Source organism: Lepidochelys kempii, chromosome 1, assembly GCF_965140265.1.
Source record: "Lepidochelys kempii isolate rLepKem1 chromosome 1, rLepKem1.hap2, whole genome shotgun sequence".
NCBI lineage: Eukaryota > Metazoa > Chordata > Testudines > Cheloniidae > Lepidochelys > Lepidochelys kempii.
Genome location: NC_133256.1, coordinates 251791568 through 251817667, shown reverse-complemented (window position 1 = coordinate 251817667; position 26100 = coordinate 251791568). Strand labels below are relative to the sequence as shown.

General features: G+C 40.4%; 1 protein-coding gene across 3 annotated transcripts in view; it reads left to right on the top strand.

The window, feature by feature from the left end:
* Window positions 1-26100, top strand: part of ALDH1L2 (aldehyde dehydrogenase 1 family member L2) — a 68217-nt gene that overhangs the window by 16298 nt on the left and 25819 nt on the right. For 2 of the 3 annotated variants that reach the window (XM_073323883.1, XM_073323891.1), the window contains exons 3-19: window positions 350-584; window positions 2260-2425; window positions 3660-3761; window positions 7529-7618; window positions 10767-10901; window positions 11904-12029; window positions 14696-14787; window positions 16200-16347; window positions 18314-18433; window positions 19716-19843; window positions 20262-20412; window positions 20912-20982; window positions 21101-21206; window positions 21697-21784; window positions 22635-22728; window positions 23809-23908; window positions 25427-25525. In XM_073323883.1, the coding sequence (XP_073179984.1) occupies window positions 350-584; window positions 2260-2425; window positions 3660-3761; window positions 7529-7618; window positions 10767-10901; window positions 11904-12029; window positions 14696-14787; window positions 16200-16347; window positions 18314-18433; window positions 19716-19843; window positions 20262-20412; window positions 20912-20982; window positions 21101-21206; window positions 21697-21784; window positions 22635-22728; window positions 23809-23908; window positions 25427-25525 (2051 nt within the window). The remainder of the gene's footprint in view (window positions 1-349; window positions 585-2259; window positions 2426-3659; window positions 3762-7528; window positions 7619-10766; window positions 10902-11903; window positions 12030-14695; window positions 14788-16199; window positions 16348-18313; window positions 18434-19715; window positions 19844-20261; window positions 20413-20911; window positions 20983-21100; window positions 21207-21696; window positions 21785-22634; window positions 22729-23808; window positions 23909-25426; window positions 25526-26100) is intronic. The other variant, XM_073323901.1, reaches the window with a different exon arrangement.

Below are 26100 nucleotides of genomic sequence, written 5' to 3'. Positions count from 1 at the left end.
CCCCTTAATTGGCCTGACTGGGGGGCACCTGTTCTGGCATAGAGGTGCTAAACCTACTTTAATCACTGAAGCCAGCCACCCTGTGACAAGTACCATAAAGTAGTTGTTTATGGTGCTATATAGTAAGAGTAACATGCTCCCCATGACAAAGGTATCTGAATTCTGTGGGCACAGGTTAGTATATACAGGGCAATAGAGTACAATGGCATTTTAGCATCAATACAAAGAAGCCATTTTTTATTTAATTATCTGATTGATTTGTCATACTATGTCATCCTTATTTGTTACATTTTAATTTTTAATGTAACATACTTTTTTTAAAAAATGATGTATTTTTCTTGTTTTTTAGCACTGGCAGCAGAGAAAGATGGCACCCCTGTTTTTAAGTTCCCCAGATGGAGAGTTAAGGGCAAGCCTAACCGGGAAGTAGTTGAAGCCTACAAATCAGTTGGAGCAGATCTAAATGTACTTCCATTCTGTACACAGTTCATCCCTATGGATGTTATTGACAGTCCTAAGCATGGATCAATTATCTACCATCCATCCATCCTTCCCCGCCACAGAGGAGCTTCAGCTATCAATTGGTGAGATGATTTATTTTTTTACCAAAAAGCCCCAAAGCTATTTAGATTTCCCATATCTCTGAAAGATACAGAGTCCAGATCCTCAACTGATTTAAACTGGCATCATTCTATTGACTTTGACTGAGCTGCCTTATTGAAGGTTTGGCCCATGGACTCAGTGTAATTTTTGCTGATTTTTTTTAACCAGTTTTGTTACTCAGTGTTCTACTGAGATTGCTGCTATGAATCATGTTCCTAGTATGTTTTCACTCACATAACTCTATTCAGTATATAAAAAGAAAGAGGTGAACACTTAATGAAGGAAATTGAAACAGGTTTAGATATGTGCCTTACATATCTGTGTAAGGTTTCACATATCTGTAAACTTTTATTATATCTGTAAACAAGCCCTGCTTGTCCTTCCTTATGTCAAGCCTTCTTTCAGTTCAAACACATAGGGGTGCACTTTTACTGCTGAATGAGGAGGTTTAGTAACATATCTTCCGCTGCTAATAGTAGTTAAGTAGTTAAATCCACCATAATTAGAATTCACTGAAGACTTATACCCTCTATTATAGCACATCAGTGCTGCTGCCATATCTGCGAGGCAACTCTTCTCTTCTGTTGGACGTTCTGTTTCAGGTTGCAAGAGCCAGTAATATGACAAGCTTAGGTATTTTTGCTAGTATTTCCAGAGACCGAGAATCTCACTTCTGCAGTGCAGTCACCTCTTTGCCCACGTTATAGTTTTCCAAATCCACCAACTTGCAATCATTACAGCTTTTGCTGTTGTTCTGTGAAGCCGCAAAAACTAAGGTGGGAGGCTGCCAAGGAACATTTAGATCATGCAGGAAATAATGTTGGAGATTTATATACAGCCAAGTGTTTAAGAGGTGTTCACTAATTTTGTGTCAGTTTTGAGCCACACAAGTAGAGACAATTGTGCCTAATTTCCAGCAGTGTGGAGGGCCTGTAGCTCCAAAGGGGAATTGGGACCTGTGTGGCTAACATTCTTTCAAAATTCAGGACCAAATTCTGAGATGATGTAAATTTACCATAGTTCCATTGAAGACAATAACTGGATATGATGTTCCTATTCACTTAATATGAATAGGACTGTTGTGTAGCATTGCTGTGCTTTGTTAAACAGTTGTCATGTTCCACCCTGGAAATACATTTTAGTAGTAAGCCACCTCTGTTTCTCTTACCTACCTCTCAGATATATTGTGAAGCTTATTTAGTTAATTTTAAGTAACTGACTTGGAGATGTTCATGAAAAAGACTGTGTAGAACCACAGTCATTAGTACTATTTTGTTTTGTTAGTACTGATGGTTCCAACTTGCAAATGGTATCACATCCCACTGCAGAACTTCTGTGCCATTTGTTGTACCATTTATAATTAATTTAAAATTTAGCACAATAAACTATGAAACAAAAATGACTGGACTGCAAAGCACAACACATAAGACATTGGCTATAGCCTTGCTTATGTCATTGTGTGTACACATCAGCAGAGTCAAGCCTGTAGCTCCTTGAATAATAGCAATGAAGTGACTGTACTAAGAAAGCTGATTAGACTCCACACACATGCATCTCCATATTGTGCCTGTATCAGGCATATGAACTATCAAATGGACTGATATTTGTGACTAAGGTAATTTCCTCTATATTTATTCTAAAATATTCTATTGGCAGGACTTTAATTCAAGGAGATAAAAAAGCAGGGTTTACTATTTTCTGGGCTGATGATGGTCTGGATACTGGACCAATTCTTCTGCAACGGGAATGTGATGTAGGACGGAACGATACCGTGGACGACTTATATAATAATTTTCTTTTCCCAGAAGGCATAAAAGCTATGGTAAGTCTGCCTGTGCTGAATACAGAAATTTTAAAAGGAAAAATCTGGCATAGTTAATCCTCTTGGAATTTGAACATAAATGAAATATAATTAGATACTAAAGAAATTGGAATATACTGGGCCAGATCTTCAGCTGGAGTAATTCCATTGACTTCAATGGAGCTATGCGCATTCACACCACTGGAGGCCCACAATATTTTGAGTAGGGGATAAATCCTGCTCCCTCTGAAGTCAATGAGCCAAATTCATCTCTGATGTAACTCCTTTGACTTCAATAGAGTTACACCTGCATTGAATTTGCCCTGTTTTAAACTGGACTAATCAGCAGCAAATAGTTTATAGCATCATAGAAAACAGAGACTTGGAGCTTTCAAATTAAAAAAATGAAAATTTGAGACAACATTTCTGTTAGAGCTTCCTTTGTTCTGTTATTTAAAAAAAGGTGACTGTTTCCACATGTCACAGAAGGCACAAAGACAATTGTAGTTTGACAGTGTCCCCAGCGGAAATTAACTCTTCTGTACCTTGCTAATATCTGAGCACCACAGCCTGTAGATCTTTACTCACAGGAGTAATCCCATTGAAATCAGTGAGATGACGCAGGGGATTAAGGACTTGCAGGTCTGGGCTCTGTTGTTTAGCAAAATTGCCAGAACCTTATTTTACTTGTGGATCAGGAAGTCAAATTTAAACCTAAAAGTGTGGACTTTGGTGTGTGTGCTGGTGCATCACACATACACACAAAACATAACAGAAAACATAATTTGTTTTTAAAAAGTGCTATGTGCATGGAACAGTTGAGAAATCCCCTCCTCCTTTCCTGTTGAATATTGGCAGGGATTTACACAGGAATCTGCCAAGTCATTGCTGTTTTTGCAAACTGTTAAAAACAGAAAGGCTGAATGTAATATATAGGGTCATATTCTGCCCTCAGCTAGGCCTCAATCCTGCAAGGATTATGCAAGTGCTTAGCTTTATTCACTGTGAGTGAGTAATGCTCTTGATGTGAATGGGCCTGCGGTGTATAAAGTTAGCAAATGCACAAGTCTTTGCAGGATCAGTCCCTTACACTTCAGCAACCCTGGATTAAAAAATAAATAAGGAGCCAAGTCCTGTACCCTACATAGGAAAAACTTCTACTGACTCTAATAAGTATAACTGAGGGCAGAGCATGTGTAAACAAAGAGAAAAATTGGCCTATTGGAGCAATTAAAACTGCTTTTTTCCTGTTTAGGTAGAAGCTGTCCAGCTAATTGCTGATGGTAAAGCTCCTCAGATGCCTCAGCCTGAAGAAGGGGCAACATATGAAGGGATCCAGAAGAAAGAAAATGCAGAGGTACTGTTGTGTTAACAACACTGTGTTGCTAATAACAATGTAGTTCCACTTTATGTTCAATGTGCCAAAAGATCTCTGGAGTATTGGTACTACTCCAGTGGAAGTCGATGAGAATTGTCGCTTTGACTTTAGTGTGTGGAGGACCATGTCCTAATTAGCAAGAACAAGTCTGACACAGATAGAAAGTGCAGAAATATTTTATCATTCTGACTTGTTCTCTACAAGCTCTAGTCGTAGAAATTATTATTCCAAAAATAGATTAAGGGGCTAATTGCACAAACTTGTCTGAGTATAGTTAGTGCCACACACAGTGTCTTTAAAGACAGTGTGTTGTGGTACTAAATACTCTCTCTGAACTAATTATGTGTTAACCAGGTCAGATGTGAAGTCTGGAGCATACAACTCAGGAGCAGTGCGTAGGAGATATGCATGTAGTAAAATGCCCATCCTGCCTGAGAGAGAGAGATGAGATCTAATGGAGTGTATATACAAGCAGGAGCCAGGGTCTTCTGCATTCTAATCCCAGCTCTGATTTCCGCTCAGGCCTTGAGCAAGTTACGGAACCTCTCTGCGTCTGTTTTTATTATTATTACTGTCAAACAAATAAGCTCTGTACTTCCATGTTCACTTTTGATTACATTTTAACAAAGTACCTGGATCAGGGAGTCTCAAACTCTGATCCATGAACCTTTCATGATGTGCAAAATACTTATTGGTGCTACAGAGAGAGCTAGGAGATCACATAATATTGGTTTCTTCTCTTTGCTTTCAGCTGTTTTTACAGATGTCTAGCCTCTTCTTTGCAATAAATAAATAAATAAACAAGACTGTTCCTTAAAAGCAGCTGAAACCAAGAAGGAGAAAGATTATCTGCATAGGAGAAGGATTACAAGAGGTAACAGGAACAGGCCTTAAGGACAGGTGCCATCAGCAGGACCTGCAGCCAGAGAAGAGGCAAGAGATGCCAAGGAATTCGCAGAAGAGAGGGGAGGAGGGAATTGAGCAGCATGAGCAAAGGAAAAGTTGGCAGAGAAGCATTTTCAGAGAAATAGGGGGAGAGCAAACAGAACTGATGGGAGGAGAAGATAAATAAAAAGCAATAGTAGACTGTGATTCCCTTTTCTGAGAACAGCGCAAACCCAAGAGCTGCTTGGTTGGTTTGTGTTCTTTCCTATCCCAGGATTTGGTTCTGCAAGTGCCAAGAGACCATATGGTTCCTCATGGCCATCACTCATGAAACTTAATCTTCTGTTGAGTCTTTGATAGAGTACTCTGCACAGTAAGGGCTTGCTCCTGCTCCCATTTCAATCATTTCAGGTTTGCCATTGGCTTCAGAGGGAGAGCGTTCAGACTCAAGTTACATAATTTAAAATGGATCTTGTATTTTACAAATAAATATTACAACTACTTCTAATGACTAGTGTTCTGTTGGTATTTTAAAATATGGTGTTATTCCTCAAGGACATAATCCATAGCCTCCCGAGACTGATGGAAAGGATTCCATTGACTTCATGGACTGTTGGATCTGGCTTCTATGAATTTGAAAGCACCTAAGGGACTTAAGAGCACAAATCTTATTGAAAGTAAATGAGACCTGTGTTCCTAAGTCACTTAAATGGATCTGAAAATCCCATCCTCCATTCTTTTCACTAATAAAAAGGGAGAGGCTTATTCAGTGATTCCTCCTCTGTATTCACAGGGTAGAATGATACTTTTTGATATATTTAAATTATTAATATCTTAAGATATTGAATCCCTTTCCTCCCAAATTTCTGGATGAATTCCACGGAGATGTAATAGATCCCTAGGCAAAGCTCTTATGCCCTGGCTTCAGCTTTTTATATTTAGCAACATAATGTCCTATCTAGGATCATCTACACAGTTGCTGTTTCTTAGTATTCTTAATATATCCGACTGCCTGGAAAAAGGCAGTTGGATTAGACCTTCTTCCCCCGCCCCCCGAACAAATAGCACTGGACTTTCTGCCAGAAAGAGATTTCATGCTGGGAAAATTTAATTCTCCGTCAAACAGATGGAGTTTTAAATACGTTTTTTTTTTAAATTATCTATATAAGGACTATAATGGGAACATATTTTATATGGTTTGTTCATGCCGGACCAGTTGTATAATAAGCTTCCTTGCTTTTTCTACCTATTTAAGCAGGGACCTTATCCAAGGCTGGGAAAACCACCATAAATTATATAGAGTGCTATCTGTGACTCCTCCATTATTTTTGCTACAACAGTGCAAACTATTGATAACAGGAGGTGTAAAAAAACCAGCATAGCAAAGCTTTCAATCTGTAGCCTCTATAGACAGTCTTCGTATAAAATGCTGCCTACTGCCTTTTTCTGCCTAAAAAGTTATTGACTAACATTTTTGAAGAGACACATAGATCTACAGGTGAATTTCCCAAAATGATCCCAGATCTAGAAAGATAATTATCTTGGATCATATTCTGGTTGTCCCCATACACTGCTGGACATCATGGACGCCAGCAAAGCAGGGTAAGGAAGGATGGCTGAGTCCTAGCTGTTCTGATAATCCCCCCGGGGAAGATGCATATTAGACCAGGCACACTGGAGGGGTGCTGCTGAGGATGACACAAGGAAAAACAAAAGGAGTTCTTGTGGTACCTTAGAGACTAACAAATTTATTAGTCTCTAGGGTGCCACAAGTACTTGTTTTCTTTTTACGGATACAAACTAACGTGGCTGCTACTCTGAAACCTGTCAAGGAAAAACGAGGACTGTTGTTTAACTTAAATGATGCATGTAAAATTAAAATGAGTTATTAAGGAAGCCTTAGAGTCGTTTAGTTTTATTTATCTATTATTGTAGAGTTATGACACTTGTTAAATTTGTGTCTGTGGTCCCAACCCTGTTCTCCTCACTCAGACTCAGTTCATTGCGAGTTCTGCCTGAGTAAGGAGAGCTGGATGAGGCAATGTTTTCTTTTCTCTGTTGTAAAACTGTGTTGTCATCAGCTTATAACATAGCTGTAAAATGTTCTCTGAGTTTAAGCTAGAGAGACCACTGAATATCATGGGCTTGGTTCTGTAATAAATATTTTTTTAAGTCCATATCATATCCCATAGCAGCAGAAGTGCTAACATCATGCATGCATTGTGTAGGATTACAAGGGTCATAGATGGGCTGTGCTAAAGGATCCTTAATGCAGCCTGATCCATGCTTGTTCCTTGCATTAAACTGGCTCATTCTTTGAATACCTTGTGTGAATCCCAGGCTTGTATTAATGTTTCGCTTAATAAAGAGATGATAAAAGGTTAATACATGATTAGTGTTTTAATAAATGGTTAATCAATTGTTATAGAGTCCCACAGGTTGCTTATAACTATATGTGACTCTTTTCACTGATGTGATTGTACCCATCTCTAACACATACATACTGCTTGTGTCTTTAACATGAATATAATCTGTCATAAAAACTTTATAAAGTGGGACCCTTGCATCCTCCATGTGTGATCCTCATACTTATCATATGAATTAGAGACTTTGAAAAGGAAAGCTTGTGCAGAAGCAGTTTTGAGTAAGATTCATAGTGTCCCAATTTACAACTCTGATGACTAGCCATCTGGAGAATGTTTCCTTTCCTTTCCTTTCCTTTCCTTTCAAGACCCCTTCTAGATTCTTAAATAAACAACTGAAAGAGAGAAACAACTTGTTGCTGTTATTATTGGAAAGAAATGTTATCTTTATTTATAGCCAGATAGGAAAGAATCAGATCATGTGTCTTGATTTCCTAGATTTCTTGGGACAAGCCTGCAGAAGCTTTGCATAACTGGATCCGAGGGCATGATAAAGTACCTGGAGCTTGGACAGTGATTGATGGCCAGGTATGATATGTGAAATTTAAGTGTTTCCTTACTTTTCATACCATCTTTGTTATTTGCTTTTGTAATAAAAGTTACAGATGAGATGCAGCCTCCTTTTGGTGATCACATGTAACTCCCGTTGATAACAATCAGAATATAGATCAAGTCACTTAATAAAATGTACCTGTGATGGGTTGCCCTCCCCTCCCGCCCCCAGGGTGCCACTTGTAACCGGGGTACCACTGAGACCACCTGACCCAACAGCCTGGGCTCTCTTTACACTGTATTGCTGAGGCAAAGCCAGCCAAGCTCTCCTCATGCTTCAGACTGCACTTAACCAGCACACATACAGGTAGGGACACAACCAGCTGCAGCTTTACACACACATGCTAAGATCAGCTAAGGAACTGCCCAGTACTCAAGTGCACATCCTCCTCTGAAGTGCAAACCCAAAATTATACCGTCTTGCACTGCACAGAGAACTGCACAGCGTAAGCTCATGAAAGTTGTCCCCTTCCTCAATGTGGAGAGAGAGATGCAACAGCTTTTAGCACCCCCAGTTATGAATTCCACACACCAGGTTTTAGACAAAACGAAAACAAGTTTATTAAGTACAAAAGATAGATTTTAAGTGATAAGGGATAGCAATCAGATCAAAGCAGATTACCTGGTAAATAAAACAAGCACGCAAACTAAGCTTAATATACTAAAGAAACTGGTTATAAGCAGCAAATTTTCACCCTAAATGTTGTTTTAGGCAGATTGCAGAGACTTGCTTGCATCTTAAAACTCCAGATATTCCTTTCACAGGCCAGACATCCTCTAGCCTGGGTTCAGTCCTTTCTTTCCCAGTTCAGTCTTAGGTGTTTACAGCAGTCATCTTGGGCAGGGAGACAGTGAAGAACAAACCACGATGATGTCACTCCCCTGCCTTAAACAGCTTTTGCATATGGCAGGAACCCTTTGTTTCCGTAGTTCTGATGCCAGTCAGTGGAAAAACATTGGTATTCCAAGATAGTTTCCAGTACCAGGTGACTTGGTCACATGCTTCTGTAGCCATAACTCAGAGGCTGGTTGTAACACCCTCAGGAAGGACTCTCTGTGGGTGATAAACATCTTCTAAGACCTCTTGTTTTCGCTAATGGCCCATCCAGACTGACTGCGTTCTGTCGAGTGGGCATTCCCCAGGTGAAAACCCACTTGTAATTGATATAGTCAATATTCCTAACTTCAGGTTCAGAAATGATACATGCATACGGATGGGATAATCGTATTCAGTAAATCATAACCTTTCCAATGATATCTCATATGCCTTATTTTGCACAAAATATATCCTAATTATGCCATACTCATAACAATATCTCTATGAAGAATATGGGGGACATAGTGTCACAGTATCAATCACCAGAAAAATCATGGCTAAGTCCAAGACGTGAGTCCATTTGATAGGGTCAGTTAGTTCAAAGAAAAAATAAAAGCGTGTGTCTGAAAGGGACTGAGCTCTAGTTCAAATCCATAAGCAGAGAGAGCAGAGCCAGATAGTGCCAGATACTGTAGGAAATAGCTAGACATTACTGTTCATAATGAGAAAAGGAGTACTTGTGGCACCTTAGAGACTAACAAATTTATTTGAGCATAAGCTTTTGTGAGCTACAGCTCACTTCATCAGATGCATTCAGTGGAAAGTACAGTGGGGAGATTTATATACATAGAGAACATGAAACAATGGGTGTTACCATACTCACTGTAACCAGAGTGATCGCTTAAGGTGAGCTATTACCTGTGGGGGGGGGGAACCTTTTGTAGTCATAATCAAGGTGGGCCATTTCCAGCAGTTGACAAGAACGTCTGAGGAAAAGTGTGGGGTGGGGTGAGGAATAAACAAGGGGAAATAGTTTTACTTTATGTAATGAGATATGATGAGATATCACATAATGATAATGAGATACTAATGTCTCAAGGTAACACCAGAATATAATATTGCAAGCCATTGAAATACAAAATGAATTATTGTTAAAGGATTTTTGGCCTTGAATGCTGGAACCATTTACCAGAAAGAAAAGTACATCACCGTTTATCACAAAGCTGTTCTTTTCAATTTGATAAAAGGCAATATGTCCTTGATCCAAATGTTCCTTGTTTAAAATGTTTTAAAGTCATAGAATCATAGAAACATAGGGACTTCAAGAGGTCCTTTAGTCCAGCTCCCAGTACGGAGGCAGGAGTAAGTATATCGAGACCAGATTAAAGTTACTTTAATGGCTGCATGATAGTTGCTTAGCTACCAAACCAGCCTTTGGTTGGCTCTCCCTATGGGCTGGATTCTAATCCTACAGTCCAGCCTGAGTAAGAGGCAGCAGATAGCTGCACTACCCTAGGAGCAGGGCAGGAATCAGATTGTGACTTTGATAGTCACAGCCTGGTCCTGGTTCCTCCTTGCTCAGGATTGGGGAAGTCCTCTGCACCAGTCCATTTGCTAGCTCAGATTGCTTCCCTTTCTGCACTAGCTTCCTTGTGCTCACTGGGACCAGAGCCAAAACTCTGGCCCACCCACTTCGTATCGACCAGGATGAGTCAAGGTTGGGGGCGGAGTAGCAGCTTGCTGGCAGCTACTATCCCTCCCCTACAGGTTCTGGTGATGTAGGTAACCTGTCTAGGGGAGTAAGGGGGGCTCCTTGTGCCCTCTTTGGCCCCTGCACAGGTCCACAGCAGAGCTCACGGTTGAGTCCTAGTAAATAACGTTAGGAGATTTTCCAAGCATACTCAATTTAGTCATTATAATTATTATTTAATATTTATATTACCATATTGCTCACAGGCCCTAATCAGGATCTGCGCCGCACTGTGGTAAGCACTATGTAAACACTGAGATGGATACTGTGTTTGCCTCCCAAAGCTTGCGGTGTAAGAAGAAAAGAAACAAGGGCCTGGCCTGGTGTTAAGTAGCTGTCCCTCACAGGATTTTCCTGGGCTTGCATTTGGACAAAGAGTTGCATATGGTGGGTTGTGAAGCCCCACAGATAATATAGTCACACAATTTTTGCAGTTTACAAGTAAAGGGAACAAAAGGCCTGTCCCCCATTAACAGCCGGAAAACAGTGTCATTGCATTTTCAGCATGTTGAGAGAGATTTAGAGCCTATGCATCTGTCATTCATTTTGTTTTGTAGATGGTTACTTTCTATGGATCATCATTACTTGATGGACCAGTGCCTCCTGGACAACCGTTGGCAATAAAAGGCACCACAAAATCTGGGCTTATAACCAAAAATGGCCTAGTTCTTTTTGGTAATGATGGAAAGATGGTAAGTGTTCAACAAGATAAATAGTGTAGCAGGGGCGCGGGGGGACACGGGTAAGGGAGGTGAAAAACTGTATGGACTGATCAACATTAGGAGAAAATGTAAACTGTATGGAAATTTCATGCCATTCAAATCCAAATGTAATCTTTGCAACGCTAGTGATAGCAGCCAGGTAATCAGCCATGAACATGTCAATCTTCTGTTATTTCATGAAGAGTGCTAAATGCTATTCTGTTCTTTATCTTAGGTATTGTCAGGATCCTGGGTGAAGGTAGGCAGGACTAGTAATGGGAGCTTGGGATCCCAGAACTGAAAGCAGGGTTCAGAGCCAGGATCAGAGTTAAGAATCAAGCTAATGGTTAAGTCAGAGTTATGAGCAAAGCTGAGGGTCAGAGACAGAATCAGGAATCTGGCCGATACTGGGTCCGTGTCAGAGTTCCAGGGGTCGATTGGGAGTCAGAATTGAAGTCAGAGCTGAGATCAGAACCAGGAGCTCACTAACAGAGAAGCAGGGTAGTCATGATGAGTAGCTAAGGATTCTCATTGTTGCCTGGGCACTTGCTGGTACGCCCCATGGACTTATACAGGAACAAGGTGCCAATCAGGGATTGCTAAAACCAGTGTCAGTCAGATTACTCTGGGTAGAACTTCCCGCGAACCTCAGCAGATTGTTTGCAGGGAGTAAGTAGGTTCCAGATGCCACCAGGTGGCAGCGTGGGAATGGTGGTTGTCCAGTAACGTTGCAGGTCTGTGTTCATGTCCCACTGATCCTTACAGGCATTTCCTTACCCCCCATCATATGTTAATTTCTATGATCTGTTAAATTGTACCTGTATTTACTATAGTTTGTGGTGAAGAAAATATTTAAAGATATCTTTATCACAGATTTGAGATTTCCTACCAGACACTTACTCATTTCATTATTATTTGAATTAACACATTAATTTCTCCTTAGTACGTTTTACAGCCTTTCCATCAACTTAAATCATATCCCCTCTTTTTCAGTTGTTGGTGAGAAATCTACAATTTGAAGATGGAAAAATGATCCCTGCATCTAAATACTTTTCATCTGATGACATGTCTGTCATAGAACTTACAGAAGAGGAGAAAAAGATGGCGGAAGATATCAAGGTAATTCTGTAAACTAGTTCAGCAGGATATTAGTTTACAGAAAAGCATTAAAGATGTCTAGGTACAGACATGATATAACTTTTATTTAAAGGTGCAAGTTATTTCTTAACAAAATATATACAAAAGTACAAGAATGAATGTTAAGCTATTGAAATTAGTTCAGATGTGTTTGGAGATCAGGGTAGGCGTTTACAAATGTATATATGGTCCTAGAAGCTTTTTCTTTAGATATAAGTGATTGATTCTAAAGACCAGGTCGAGAAGAGAATGGTTTTGGATTATATCCTATGAGTGGCAGACACACTTCAAAGCAGAGTCAGAGAACCAGCATGACCTCTCCCTCAACAATGGGGCCTTCAGACACCAAACAAACTGGAGAAGCTGGCATCATTTTTTTCATGGAAACATTCAGCAGCAAGATTTGATCCTATTTCTAAAACAGAATCTGCGGGCTTGTCTACACTGCTCCGCAGTTCAGACTCTGGGGCCGTGAAGATCATTGCGCATGAAAGTGCTGTGCTGGACTCCCCGGTGGGGATGCTGCGGGTTCATACTCAAGGGTTCCTGTAACGGAATGCTACACTGTATTATACTGTTCAGTGTATATAGTGCACCATGTGTGACATCCCATATTTAACCTCAGCCATACGTGGCAGAACATTAAAGGATCTTACGGAAGACACATCTCTTGGGTCTCTCTCTGAGATGAAAGTCCTGTAGTCAGTCTTTATCTGATACAGAAGTCTGACCTGTACATGGCTGCATAGTGTAGACATAGCCTAAGAAACAATATTTCTTAGGGGTGTGAATTGCCCTATTTGACTCAGTGGAGACAACTTGAAACTGATTTGTAACAATTTAAATGTGCACATTCGCAGCAATTACACTGCCATTTTAACAGAAATATCCATCTAGAGTATTTATTCTATAGCACTACCTCGCAGCCCTTCCCCAGTGCCAAAAGTCCCTGCTGCACATACGCAACTACCAAATCCTCCAGTCCTCCTCAGCCCGCCCTCTTCACGCCTCAGGGGATCAGATCCTATACATCTAAAGTGGTGGTGTTATTTGGAAGATTAAGGTTATAAGAAAGATAGGCAAGAAAACTGTTGGTATTGCACTGTATTTTGCTGCATTGTTATACAACGTAATATTAGGGAAAATAATTTTCATGCACAACAGGAATATTTTTATAGTACTACTACTAATAATGGAACGTTATGCTGGAAGGTGCTAATGGCTGTCAAGTGGGTCTTTGAGCTTTAGACTATTGCAGATCTGGTTGAAGCCAATGGGTGTGCTAACCACCCTTCTTTCAGGCTAGGGGGAAGGAGCAGTTAAACCCATTTTATGTAACAATTGCTGGAAATAATGGGAGACTACCGCCCAAGATAACTGGCCACATAGCAAAATCTGAGCAGTTCCCTGGGAGTGATGGCAAATGCACAGCCTAAAAGGGATTGCTTGGCAAGCTGTGTGGTGAGAAGGTCACCAGGAAGCAAGAGAATGAAGCATGGCCCTGAGAGGGAGCAGAGGGACAGAGTTCCTTGGGGCACAGGATTTTCTGCAGAGGCAGGCTTGGAAAATGTGAGCAAAGAAACTGCCTGCTGCTATTTGTTCCTACCGTGTTTGGGGAACCAGGACTTTGTGTACGTGCTCTGTAAACGGGTGGCGATTGGGGAGGGCATGGGGGGCATTGCCCCCCCAAACTAGAGGCAACACATGGGGGAGGACATGGAGTCATTTCTGCCTTCTATTTAGCACAGAGGTTTTCAAACTGGGTGGCCCGCTGCCCTAAGCAGATGTGCCCCACAGTTTGAAAACGGTCACCACCTGCGAGGAGCTAACAGATCGGAAGCTGGTGGGAGCTGCCCAGCCCGCAGCTCTCTTCCCTGTGGAAGCCGGATGCTGGCTGGGAATGGGCATCCCGGCAGTTCTTCAGCAGCTGATGCCCTATGTGCCAGTGCTCTCCTGCCCCCAACCCAGGTGCCTGTGCACTCTCCCACAACCTGGCAGCTGGGGCATATGTTCCTCCCTGGACTGGATGTCTCTGCTGGGACCTGTGGTAGCTGGAAGGTGGGGAGAGGAGAGCTGTCTGTTCCTACTTGCCTCCTAACAGCCAGCCTGATCTCCAGCCCCTCCCCAGGCTTCCGCTCTCACCTCTGTCCCCAATGCATGCTTGCAGGGGTGGAAGCATAACCAGGTTCCACTCTCACCTTCATGAGATATTGTGGGAGAGGAAACATATATCAGCACCCACAATGTTTCCATGGCCCGCAACCTCATTCTGCTGCCCCTGATTGCAACAAAGAAATAGCTTGTACTCAGACAACTAATAACATCAGTTCCCCAGATCAAAACAAACCTGCAAAGCCCCGCATGCTGGCTAACTGCTCAGGCCAAAGGGTCAACAGTAATTTCATCTGCCACACTAAAAAAAATGCAAACTGTATACATGCAAATCATTAGCATGGTGGTTACAGCAAAAATCCTCATTTGCTTTTCTGGCTTCCTCTTTTATTATCCCTAGAAGTAATTGATTTTAAAGAAGCTGTTATGTTTAAAAATATACACACAGACCTAGGTTAGTGTCAGTGAACTGATGTTTTATGCCATTAGAGGGGTTTGTTTGTATTAATGCCTCATTTATTTTCTATACTTTTTAGTCCATTTGGAAGGGAATTTTGAGCAATGTTGCTGTAATTGAGGATTCTACAGACTTCTTCAAATCTGGAGCATCCTCGATGCATGTTGTCAGGTAACTTTTTTATATTTTAAATAGCCATGTTTCGAAGCGATAAATGATAGTTGTGACCTTGTTATGGTTCTCATGATATCTGTGATTTTTTCCTTTCCCCACTCTTCCCCAATCAGAAGTCACAAAACAGTAAAGAGAAAATGATTTTAAATGCATTTTTTCACCACACTAACCACTTCCTTTTCCTACTTCCAGAAACCTAATAAGGTGATCCCAGTGCCACATCAGATCCTTCACCGACCAAAGTCAGTGCAAGATTGGGCCCTTGCCCTGCTTACTCAAGCAATACTCCCGACTCTCATGACATTGTCCTCAATTGGAGTTTTGCCTGAATAACAAGGGCAGGATTAGCCCCAAAACTAAGGGAGTACCATGGCAGATATTTGTAGAGCTCTGACACAGCTAGTCCAAATCCGTGGGCCCAATTCTGCAGCTGTGTGCCGAACTTCCATTCAGATCAGTGGGGATATGCGCAAGGAGGGTTGAGCCCACTATTCCCAAATGCAGTGAGGTCACCATGCTGTGTCAGGTCACATCAGTGAGCATCGCTCCTTTCTTTACCCCAAATGTCCACAGCCATCACATGAGAAGCCCTTGAGAGTTTTACCAAAATCATTGCTATTAATAATCCACCAAATATGACATGATTCACAACTCCTGAGCTGCACTAAATAGAGTGAACAATACCTGCATGAGGTAACAGTGCTGGGAGCTAGCCAGTCAGCTGATCTCTCTGGCACTAATTTGTTTCCCCAGAGAGGTCTGAATGGGGAATGGAATGGAATCTGCTAATCAGACTGGGTGAGCTAATGGATTAATTAGCCCATCATCTGAGGAGTGATTAAAAAGGCACAGGAAGGAAGTGCAAGGGGAGAGGAGCAGGGCTGAGTCCAAGTCCAAACTTTGAGAGCTCTCAAGGAAGGGAGACCACTTCTCCTCTCAGACCCCCGGGGACAGGGCTGATGATACAAGGGACACTGCAAATAGCATTGTTGCACAGAACTGTAAGGGGGTTGGCACAGGAATCTGAACTAAACTGCACTGTGTGGATAACTAACTGGTGAAGTCTGAGCAGTTTCTGTGAAGCTAGAAGGCAGGAACGGAGTGCACCCTGTTACATGGGACACAATGTTCATCATTTGCCATTTATCCCTAAAATGTTACCTCAGAGTATTTCAAAGCCATTGGGCCAAATTCTGACCCTAATAACACCTCCACAATTGCTGTGTACAACTGAGGACCCCATATAGCCCAATGGCTAGCAGTAATACAGTACAGCTACAGAGTAATAGCATGCACACAAAAAAGCCAACACATTGTACACAACCAACCAAAACCCTACTCCAAATAATTGACTGTCTCAACAATACTTCAGTGTAAAGATCAACCTACTATTTCTCTGCAATTTTCAGAATGATTGAAGAGATCAAACAAAAATATGGTGGACTTCAGCTGCAAAATGAAGATGTGTATATGGCCACTAAGTTTGCAGACTTTATTCAGATGGCTGTGAGGAAACTGAGGGGAGAGGATGAAGAAGAAGAATTAGTCATAGATTATGTAAGCCTTTTTTGGTTTTATTGACATTTTACCCACTTTCTTTGATGGAGTGTTGGGTTCGTTTCTGTAGTTTGCATTTATTTGTGACTGGGGATGGAGGTGAAATTTGGTGAATTCCATTGCTCATGAAACTGGGAGATCAATAGCAGTGGATGGATTCATGCGTATTGCACACGTAGGTATTGTAAACTTCCTTAGAGTGCCTTGCTCATGTATCTCTGTCATCATGCCCACAAAAAATCTGCTTTTCTGAGGAAAACAGCAACAGACTCTCCTCCAAGGAACCCTAGCATGGGGCGGAGGGGGATATGATAGAGATACATAAAATCATGACCAGTGTGGAGAAAGTAAATAAGGAAGTATTATTTACTCCTTCTCCTAACACAAGAATTACAGGGCACGCAATGAAATTAATAGGCAGCAGGTTTAAAACAGACAAAAGGAAGTATTTCTTCACACAATGCAGTCTACCTGTGGAATTCTTTGCCAGAAGATGTTGTGAAGGCCAAGCCTATAACAGGGTTCAAAAAAGAAATAGATAAATTCATGGAGGATAGGCCCATCAATGGCTGTCCAGGATAGGTAGGGATATAAAACCAAATCAAGCTACAATCTTTGCCTAAGCAGCTTCTTCACTTACATCAAGCTATGAGCATCTCCAGTCACTCAGGCAGGAGGATTGACCACTTTTTACAGAATCAGAGAGTGCTTATCACGTTGTCCCCAAAGAGATGGATAACAAAGGAGTCCCCTTTGTTCCCTTCCATAGTCCAGAAAACTTTTGAAATGTATTCTTTGAAAAGTAAACCAAGACAAAGTTCCTCTCCCCTGCTGCTTGTTCTTTGGGCACCAAGCTCTTTCTTCATCCTCTTGTCAATTTGCTTTCTCAGTTGACTTGATCACTTTCTTTACCTTAGATGCAACTGTACTTTCATTGTCCTTTGCTTGTGATTAAGCCATGCTGTTTTCTCATAACTAGAGCCATGCAGACAGGTAAATCTATATTCCTTTGTTAAGGGCAGGCTTGTTTATCAGCTGCCTCCAAAACATATTACAAGAACTTATTTCCAGCACACATACATAAAGTCTTTATGAACAACTTGTACATACATCATGCAACAATATTCGTGACCAGCATGTCACCCGTTTTCATATGATACCTTACAGGTCCCTGCTTGGCTAAATATTCTGCCAACATTGTGTTGGATGAGCCCTTTACTAATTGACATAAAGGAGCTCTGAGAGTCACAGTAACTTTAAACACATAAGTAGGGCTGTTGACTTCAGTTGGATTATAAACCTACTTAGTCACACACCTATTTTAATACCTTGCTGTATTGAGGCTCTAATGATGATTTGATCCTGGATATCCACTAGTAAAACCATACAGATTAATTAATCCATTTAATAATTTGGGCTCATCTCCTCGGAGGAAGTACAATTCCTATTTAGTTTTGCCTTAGCGATGGATACTGACAGCCATATATGCTGTATTGCCAACCCCAAATGTTCAAAAATTATGAGTCAGGCTCACCAAAAATCATGAAAAGAAAAGGAGGACTTTTGGCACCTTGGAGACTAACCAATTTATTTGAGCATAAGCTTTCGTGAGCTACAGCTCACTTCATCGGATCCTCCTTTTCTTTTTGTGGATACAGACTAACACAGCTGCTACTCTGAAACCTGTCAAAAATCATGAGATTGGCTTTAAAATCATGAGATTAAGTAACAATAGATTTGGGGTTCTTTTTATTTGCTTTCTGCTTTTTCAGCCTTTAGGGTGCACCGAGCTCACATTTTGAAGCCTTCTCCATAGCAACAAGAGCTAGAATTTTTTTTTTTTAAGAATGAAGGCTGAAATCATCACATAGCCACTTGACTCCAGGAGCTGGTGCTTTAAGGAAAACAATAATGGTCATGAGACTCATGACAAAATCGTGAAATGTTGTGTTTCTTTCACTGATAGGTTTCAAAAAATGTTAACAATATGAATGTGAAGATGCCTTACCAGTGTTTTATAAATGGACAGTTTATGAATGCTGAAGAGGGAAAAACATATGACACTATAAACCCAACAGATGGATCAGTGAGTAATTTCTGCATGTGATAAATACTGGCTTATTCTGAATACTACATTTCTGGATAAATAATCTGAAACATTAAAAGGATATTGCCAAGTTGAAAATTATGTAGTACATTTAAAAAGAATCCTTTACTATTTTACAATCAAAACTTTTTAAAAAATTTCTTCAACTTTTAGTTATCTTGAAATGTTAATAATTTAATCTAATTTACTTCTCAGTTTTTATGCTTTTTATTCACTTTTTGCATTTTAGGCAGCATAGTGAAAACTGGCTGATTAATTTCACTATGTTTATAATCTGTTTTAAGTCAGTTTCACTAGCAGGTTCTCATACTTTGCAGACAGAGCAGGGGGGTACTTATTTGTTCTTTTAAAAAATGTTTCCACTGGGATTTTTGTTAGTGTCTTGAGCACATTTCTCTTGGTCAGAAGTTTTGTAAAAGTTTAGGGGAAATTTGCCTTGAAAGTGTCCTTTTAAATCACTTTTTAAAATGACTTCTCAATATGCATATTTTTTTTCCAAAAAGTACCAAATCTTGGCTGAGCAACTGTTAACTGAAAAGTTATAAATAACAGCCCTGATTATGATCTCATATATGCCACAGTAAATCAGGAAAAAAGAAAAGGAGTACTTGTGGCACCTTAGAGACTAACAACAATTGGTTAGTCTCTAAGGTGCCACAAGTACTCCTTTTCTTTTTGCCAATACGGACTAACACGGCTGCTACTCTGAAACCTGTAAATCAGGAGTAACTGAATTCCACTTAAGTCAATGGAGCTAGTTATACCATTATTAATGAGGCCAGAACCAAGTACAGCCTGAGCAGTTTGGTATTCTCTTAAGGCATCTTAAATATAAGTGTCCATCTATGGTGATACCTGTAACAAATACACCATTCCAGGGAGGCAATATCCAGATGGTATTCTAGAATTTTTAGGCATTCTATTGTCGTGCCAGACACTAAGCTTTTCCACGTCTTCATTGTCACATCAGTAAGTTAATGTGATCTTTGAAGAAATAAAATAAGTCATGAGGATGTGCTCTGCTGTTAGCAGAGTTTGAGGAAAGAGGGATCCAGAATTCTGGCTGTTCACACAATCCTCCGAATTCCACCACCATCAATGGTGTCTGAGCTTTTCTGAACCTGATTGATCCATGCATAATTGGTAGCCATTAGAAAATTAAATGTTTGTTTATATTTAAATTTAAAAAAAAAGAGAGAAAGGAAGTATTGCATGTAACACCACTTTAAATGTGAGCTAACACTTAGCTGTCTTGTGACAGATAATAGCAAAGGTGTCTTATGCTTCAGTGGCTGATGTTGACAAGGCAGTAGCAGCAGCAAAAGATGCATTTGAAAATGGTGAATGGGCAAGAATGAATGCAAGGGAAAGAGGGAGATTAATGTACAGGTATGTAAGGGGTGTTGCTATATTTGCTCATGGTTCTTAACTTTATTTTACTTCCTCTGAAAAATCCATCTGAATCTGATGGACGTTCCTTGTCCTAGGGTTAGAGTGGCCATGTTTCAGAATTGCGGGGGAGGGGTTAGGGGCTCTGGGATATGGTTACTTTGACTTGGTCTCTGTATTGCAGTGTGGATGTCAGAGCATTTTTAAGTCAATGAAAAAACTCCCATTGACTTTATTGGGTATTTGGCCCTTATTTAGGTTAACAAATAGCCAAAGGTCCCAATCCTGAAGTCAATGGAAATTTTGCCTGAGTTGCAGTATTTTGCAGTCCCACATCATGTTTGTAAGTTAGGTATAGTTGGAGGTGTCGTTTCCCAGTGTTGTTGTTTTTGATTCTCACTTGTGTTTTAATTAAAAGACTTGCTGACCTGATGGAAGAACACCAAGAGGAATTAGCAACAATTGAGGCCATTGACTCAGGAGCTGTCTACACTTTAGCTTTGAAGACCCATGTAGGAATGTCTGTGCAAACATTCAGATACTTTGCTGGATGGTGTGACAAAATTCAGGCAAGTTAATATTTGTCAGCAGTTACCCAAAGTCAGAAACAAATTACAATGCTTCTGTATACTTATTCTTTACTGGTACTGCCTTTTGCTTGTACAGCCCAGAAGAACAACTTTAACACAGGGAAATGAGGCATTCAAAATTATGGGTGACAGAATTAGAATTTTACCTAGTAAGAGTCTTCCTGGAAACATGATAGGAGCATATTATGCTTCCTATTGGGGAAAAAGGGATTTAGAGTCTAACTCGTGGTGCCAGATAAGCTGGTTAAGAATGTGAAGTGCTGTAGAGGAGATGTACCTCCTATTCTTGGTAGAAGGTTATACAGTAGCAATATTCCAGCATCTTTCTCTCTCTGGCATCCCATTAACAGAACAAATCTGGCTGTGACGCCTTCCATGATGGCAGTGATTTTTCTGAAACAAACATGGTTAGGTAATTGGTGCATTTTAGTTTTCCTTTCTAGAGATATACTCTTTAAATCCATTGTCTTTCTTTTAGGGGTCTACAATCCCGATTAGCCAAGCACGCCCAAACCATAACCTAACATTCACCAAGAAGGAACCCATAGGGTAAGGCTGTTGTCTTCTTCCTAATGACTGCAGACTAGTTTTAACCTTGACAAATAGAAAATCCTTTCAAAATCTGTTATGAAAATGTAACTTTTTTCATATTTTTCCCGATCTTAAGAGTCTGTGCAATTGTTATCCCCTGGAATTACCCACTGATGATGCTTGCATGGAAGAGTGCAGCATGCTTGGCTGCAGGCAACACGTTAGTTCTCAAACCAGCACAGGTAAAATCAAAAGGGAAAATGCAAATTATGGGTGTTATCCTCCAGTCCCTACTCATGCAAAGCTTCCATTCACTCCATCCATTGACTGACCTGTTGCATGCTGTAAAAAAACATGTAAAGCAGTAGCTATTCCCACACTGATACAAGGCACTCATTGTCTTCACTAGTACTCTTGGCACCCTCAAATTAGAGAATACATTAAATCTTTCTGTTTGTCTGTCGATGTCTTTGTTGTATGGAGCTATGGTTAGGGAAGAGGGGGAGAGGAGGTTGCACTGTGAGATGCATGTGTACTCAGAATATAGTTAATCTTGGACGTGAACAACATGAACTCCTTTTTCTAAGGGAATGTCACTTTGTCAGCTTTGTAAAAATATGAACTAATGTAAGATTCATATTGCAATAGGCTAAAACGTATTGCACATTAAATACTTCACGATATATTTAACTAAAATAGCAGACCTAATCTGACTATTTTGTACATACTTAGGTGACTCCTTTGACTGCCTTAAAGTTTGCAGAGCTCTCAGCTAAAGCAGGATTTCCCAAAGGCGTTGTAAATATTCTGCCTGGTTCAGGTAAAGCATTGACCTAATTATTTTTCTGTACAAAATATAGTTCGGTATGAACTGTACTTGAGAACAGTTAAGTAAAGGACTGAGGTGAGGTGAAGTTGTTGGTGATCTAGCTTTTCACCTCTGCAGACCAGTCAGGTGAAAACTGCGGAGTGGACTTCTCCTCCTCCTTAGTGGATCTTTGTTCACATTACAAAACTGATCCATCATTGCACATGTATTCTCTGAGCTGAATGGGGAATGACTGTGGTGCTAGCCAGGGCTGTTTACCCCTCATTTACACATTCCTAATTCAAACAAAAAATATATAAATCTTCAAAGAACCGTTTATAATACAGAGAAACATAATGCTATTGATTGTAGGACTCCTCTTATTCTCCAAAGCTTGTTACCAGTAGGAAATATTTCAATAAGATTGTGAGAAATCTAGTTAGCTAAGTGTGACAGATTAGTCGGTGGAGACAATTTAACATTACATCAGCTAATTCACCTCCTCACAATCATGTTTAGACATAAGATTTCCTAGTGAAGACAAGCCCCAAGATAACTGTGGGGCTGATTCAGTGAAACAGTACATATGTCAGCTGATCCGAGTTTAAAATATAAACTGGGTTATTCTCTCAGCAGTCCAAGTATCAGAGATGAAGTTCTCGACTCCATTGGTGAAGGGAGGGATTTGTGCCATTGTGGTTTTAGTTTTATTAATCTGAGGTGTTAATAGTAACATAAGTAAGGATACTTCTTTTTGAAATTAGATGCTATTTAACCTGACAGGCCTACTGGACTATTAGAATGTTAAGAATTGTATGTACATTTTCCAATTAGTTGTTTCCCATATAACACGATAATACAGGTGGTTTAGTGGGACAGCACTTGTCTGAACACCCAGATATCCGCAAACTTGGATTTACTGGTTCAACTCTTATTGGTAAACAGATCATGAAGAGGTATTGTATTCATTATATTCAGAAGATGTTTTAGATCTTTTTTATACTGTAGATTAATCAATGTTTGTTTACTGCATTGATGTGCAAACTACATCTTGCACATAATATTAAAATGACATGAAGACTGTGGATGGGAATATATTTAGTCATTTGTCTTCATTAAAAGGTGGAAATATCATTTGCTATTAAGTCCAACTGTCCAAAACCAAAAATAGATATATGCTATACATTTTCACCAGTTGATCTTAGGGAAAATAATTTCATTACTAAAAGATGTCTGAATGTTAATTTTACACACCGTATATACTAGTTCATAAACAGAATTTTTTTACTAAAAAAAGGAAGCATCAGAGAAGGGGGGTCAGCTTATGAATGGTTATAGAGAGGGGGGAGTGGTGGGACACAGCCCCCTCCCCCTGCAACACAGCCAGCAGAGCCAGAAGGGAAGAGGTGGGGCCAGAGTCTCTCCTCTTCTGGCCACACGGCTCTCCCCAAGCCTCTGAAGCAGCTACAGCTCCAGGGCTGGCAGGCTGTGGCCGTACTGCCTGGCCTGCCGGAGCAGCTAGGGCCAGGCCAGAGACATCCTCCCCTGGCCCACTCCACCTAAGGTGGGAAGGGATGGGATGGGGAGAGTGTGGGGGTCCCGGGCTAGGGGTGGGGTGGAATGGGGTTACATGGGGAAGGGTCATGTGGGGAGGTCCCGAGTTAGGGATGGGGTCACGTGGGAGGTGGTCACAGGGGTTACTTCCCTGACCCCCAGTTTCTCCCCCCCTCAAAAAAAATTTCCCCACCAGTTGCTGTCCCGGCCCATTAAGGTAAGCCACTGGCAGGCCAGGACACTTTGTTTACTTAGGTTTACCTCTGTGCCTGCGGATGCTTGAGGTAAACAAATGTCTCAGCCCACCAACGGCTTATCCTGATGCCTGGGAGCCAAAGTTTGCCGATCCCTGAATTATAGGGTCGGCTTATGAATGGGTCATAAAATTTGCCATTTTTACTTATCCATCTTGGGGGGGTCGGCTTATAAACGAACTGGCTTATGATCTAGTATATACAGTAATTATTTACAACTTTCCATAGCTGTGCAGTCAGTAATCTGAAGAAAGTCTCCCTTGAACTTGGTGGTAAATCCCCACTGATCATTTTTGAGGACTGTGAACTTGACAAAGCTGTGAGAATGGTAAGGTAACTTCAAAGTAAAACATGTTCAAAACCTTGTAAATGCATCATATTAAGAAACAATGTTCTAATTCCCTTTCTCACATGCACCCCTCCTCAAGGCTTGCTAAAACACGCAAGAGGATAGCCACAGTTTAAGCCTCATACAGTATGTTGAAGCAGGGCTCCCCTTCTCTAGGCTGTATGCCAACACAGTTTAAACTTTCGGGGCTTATTCAAAAAGACATGAATGTTCTCCAAAAAAAAAAATTAAAAAAGAGTAAAGGTGGAAAGTGTGTTTCCATGGAATCATGTTAACACTGCAAAAAAATTTATTTTACAAAAAATTGACTCTTAAAACCCCTCCAAATGCTTAAAAAAAAAAGTCTGGAAATTAAGTCGAGATTCAGTCAGTTCCGCACTGCCATGTAATCCTTAATGACTCACTATCACCCACATGCGTAACTTATACTTCCCATCCAACCTTAACATCTGTCTTCTAAAATTTGCAAAAATATATGCATAGAGGAAAATTAGTAGATTATAAGATCCTATTTCCTACTGAAGGGATCTATTTCCAATGTAACTCTAGCATATGCTACATCACTCATTACAAAAAGACTTAGTTGCTACATGATATAGTTAGTTTAGGCCCTAATCCTACAGTTAGGTCTGCTATTGTGAACCCCCATACCTAGATAGAGCCCCATTGAACTCAAACAACTTTGTGCTATTGCATGAAATACAAAACAGTGAAGCTGACTCTCCAATCCATTTTTTATTGTCCAGGAAGAGTTAAAAGGGGGGAGGGGAGGAGAACAGCATGCACTATGAAAAGCAAATTGATTTTTGAAAATCTCTTTATGGTTTGATCATCTGAGATAGTGCGAGAGCCAGTCAGAGAATGGAAACAAATTTTTTCATGAAAGTATTTTTTCCCATTAAAAAAACACGTTTTCTTTTAAAGTTTTCTGATGGTCACTGGTTAGTAACAGGGGCAAATTGTCCCTCCTCCATGAGGCCTGAGTCCATAGGCTTGATGTAGGGGAGGTTCTTTGTGCATTTGACAGGATGGGAACACATACTTCTCCACTGGGTCACATGCTGTGACTGCTCTCATAGCCCTCCATAAGGGGAGTGGATCAGCAGAGTTGTGTATTCATCAGCCTTGCTTCCAAACTCCTTTTCCATGATGCTGCACAGTGTCTCTATGGAGCTTCGCTCAACAGTGTGCAGGGAGTGTGCACCTCCCTAAATCCTGCCTCCACACACAGCAGCTCCACTGCATCCAGGGCCATCTCTGTTCATGCACGTGTTTATGTTGAGAAGGTAGAGGGAAGAAGAGTAGGATTTACCCCAGAGGTAAGAAAACATTTTTATTTTTTCAATGAGTTTTATGCTGATATTGCCCTTTTAAAGAAGAGTTCTATACATGGATAGATCCATCCATAGGAGAAAAAAAAGAATGTAGCCCCAGGGAATAGCTGGAGTGGGAAATTAATAAAACCAAGTATCAGTATAGTGTTTTCTTCTGACACAGGGCATGGGAGCAGTATACTTCAACAAGGGAGAAAACTGCATTGCAGCTGGCAGACTGTTTGTGGAAGAATCAGTTCACGATGAATTTGTTAGGAGAGTGGTAAGATATTTAAAGGGCTCATGTTCAAAATAAATTCTGCAGTAACAATGTAAAGCGAAGATCAAGTCATTTTATACACACACACAAGTTTCTGTATCATGCAAGTTATTTAAACTTTCAATCGCTGCTGACGCTGGGAAATCATGATTCCTATCATGAAGCAATGAAAAGGGTGTGCAAATAGGAGACACTTGCCCAAGAAATGCAGTGAGAAGTGACACACTTATAAAGAGACGTTATCCTATCAACTATATCTCTACATTTGGGTAAGCAAAAATTGCCAAATTTGTATCCATGAAACTTAAGACCACTGTGAATATGGGAAAAAAATATGGTAAGATTGGAAGTATAGCAGGGATCATACAAGAGTATCTAATGTTCACCATTAAAATTTCAACACTGCTGTGTGAAAACTCAGTTATTTATTGCTATTTAGACTAGGAAATAACTTCAGTATCTTGTTTACCACACTGTTAACTTAATAAACAATGACATTCTCAATGCCAGACACAGTAGCAGAAGAAATTTAAAAATGAATAACTAAAAACAATGGTCAAGATTTTCAAAAGTGACTA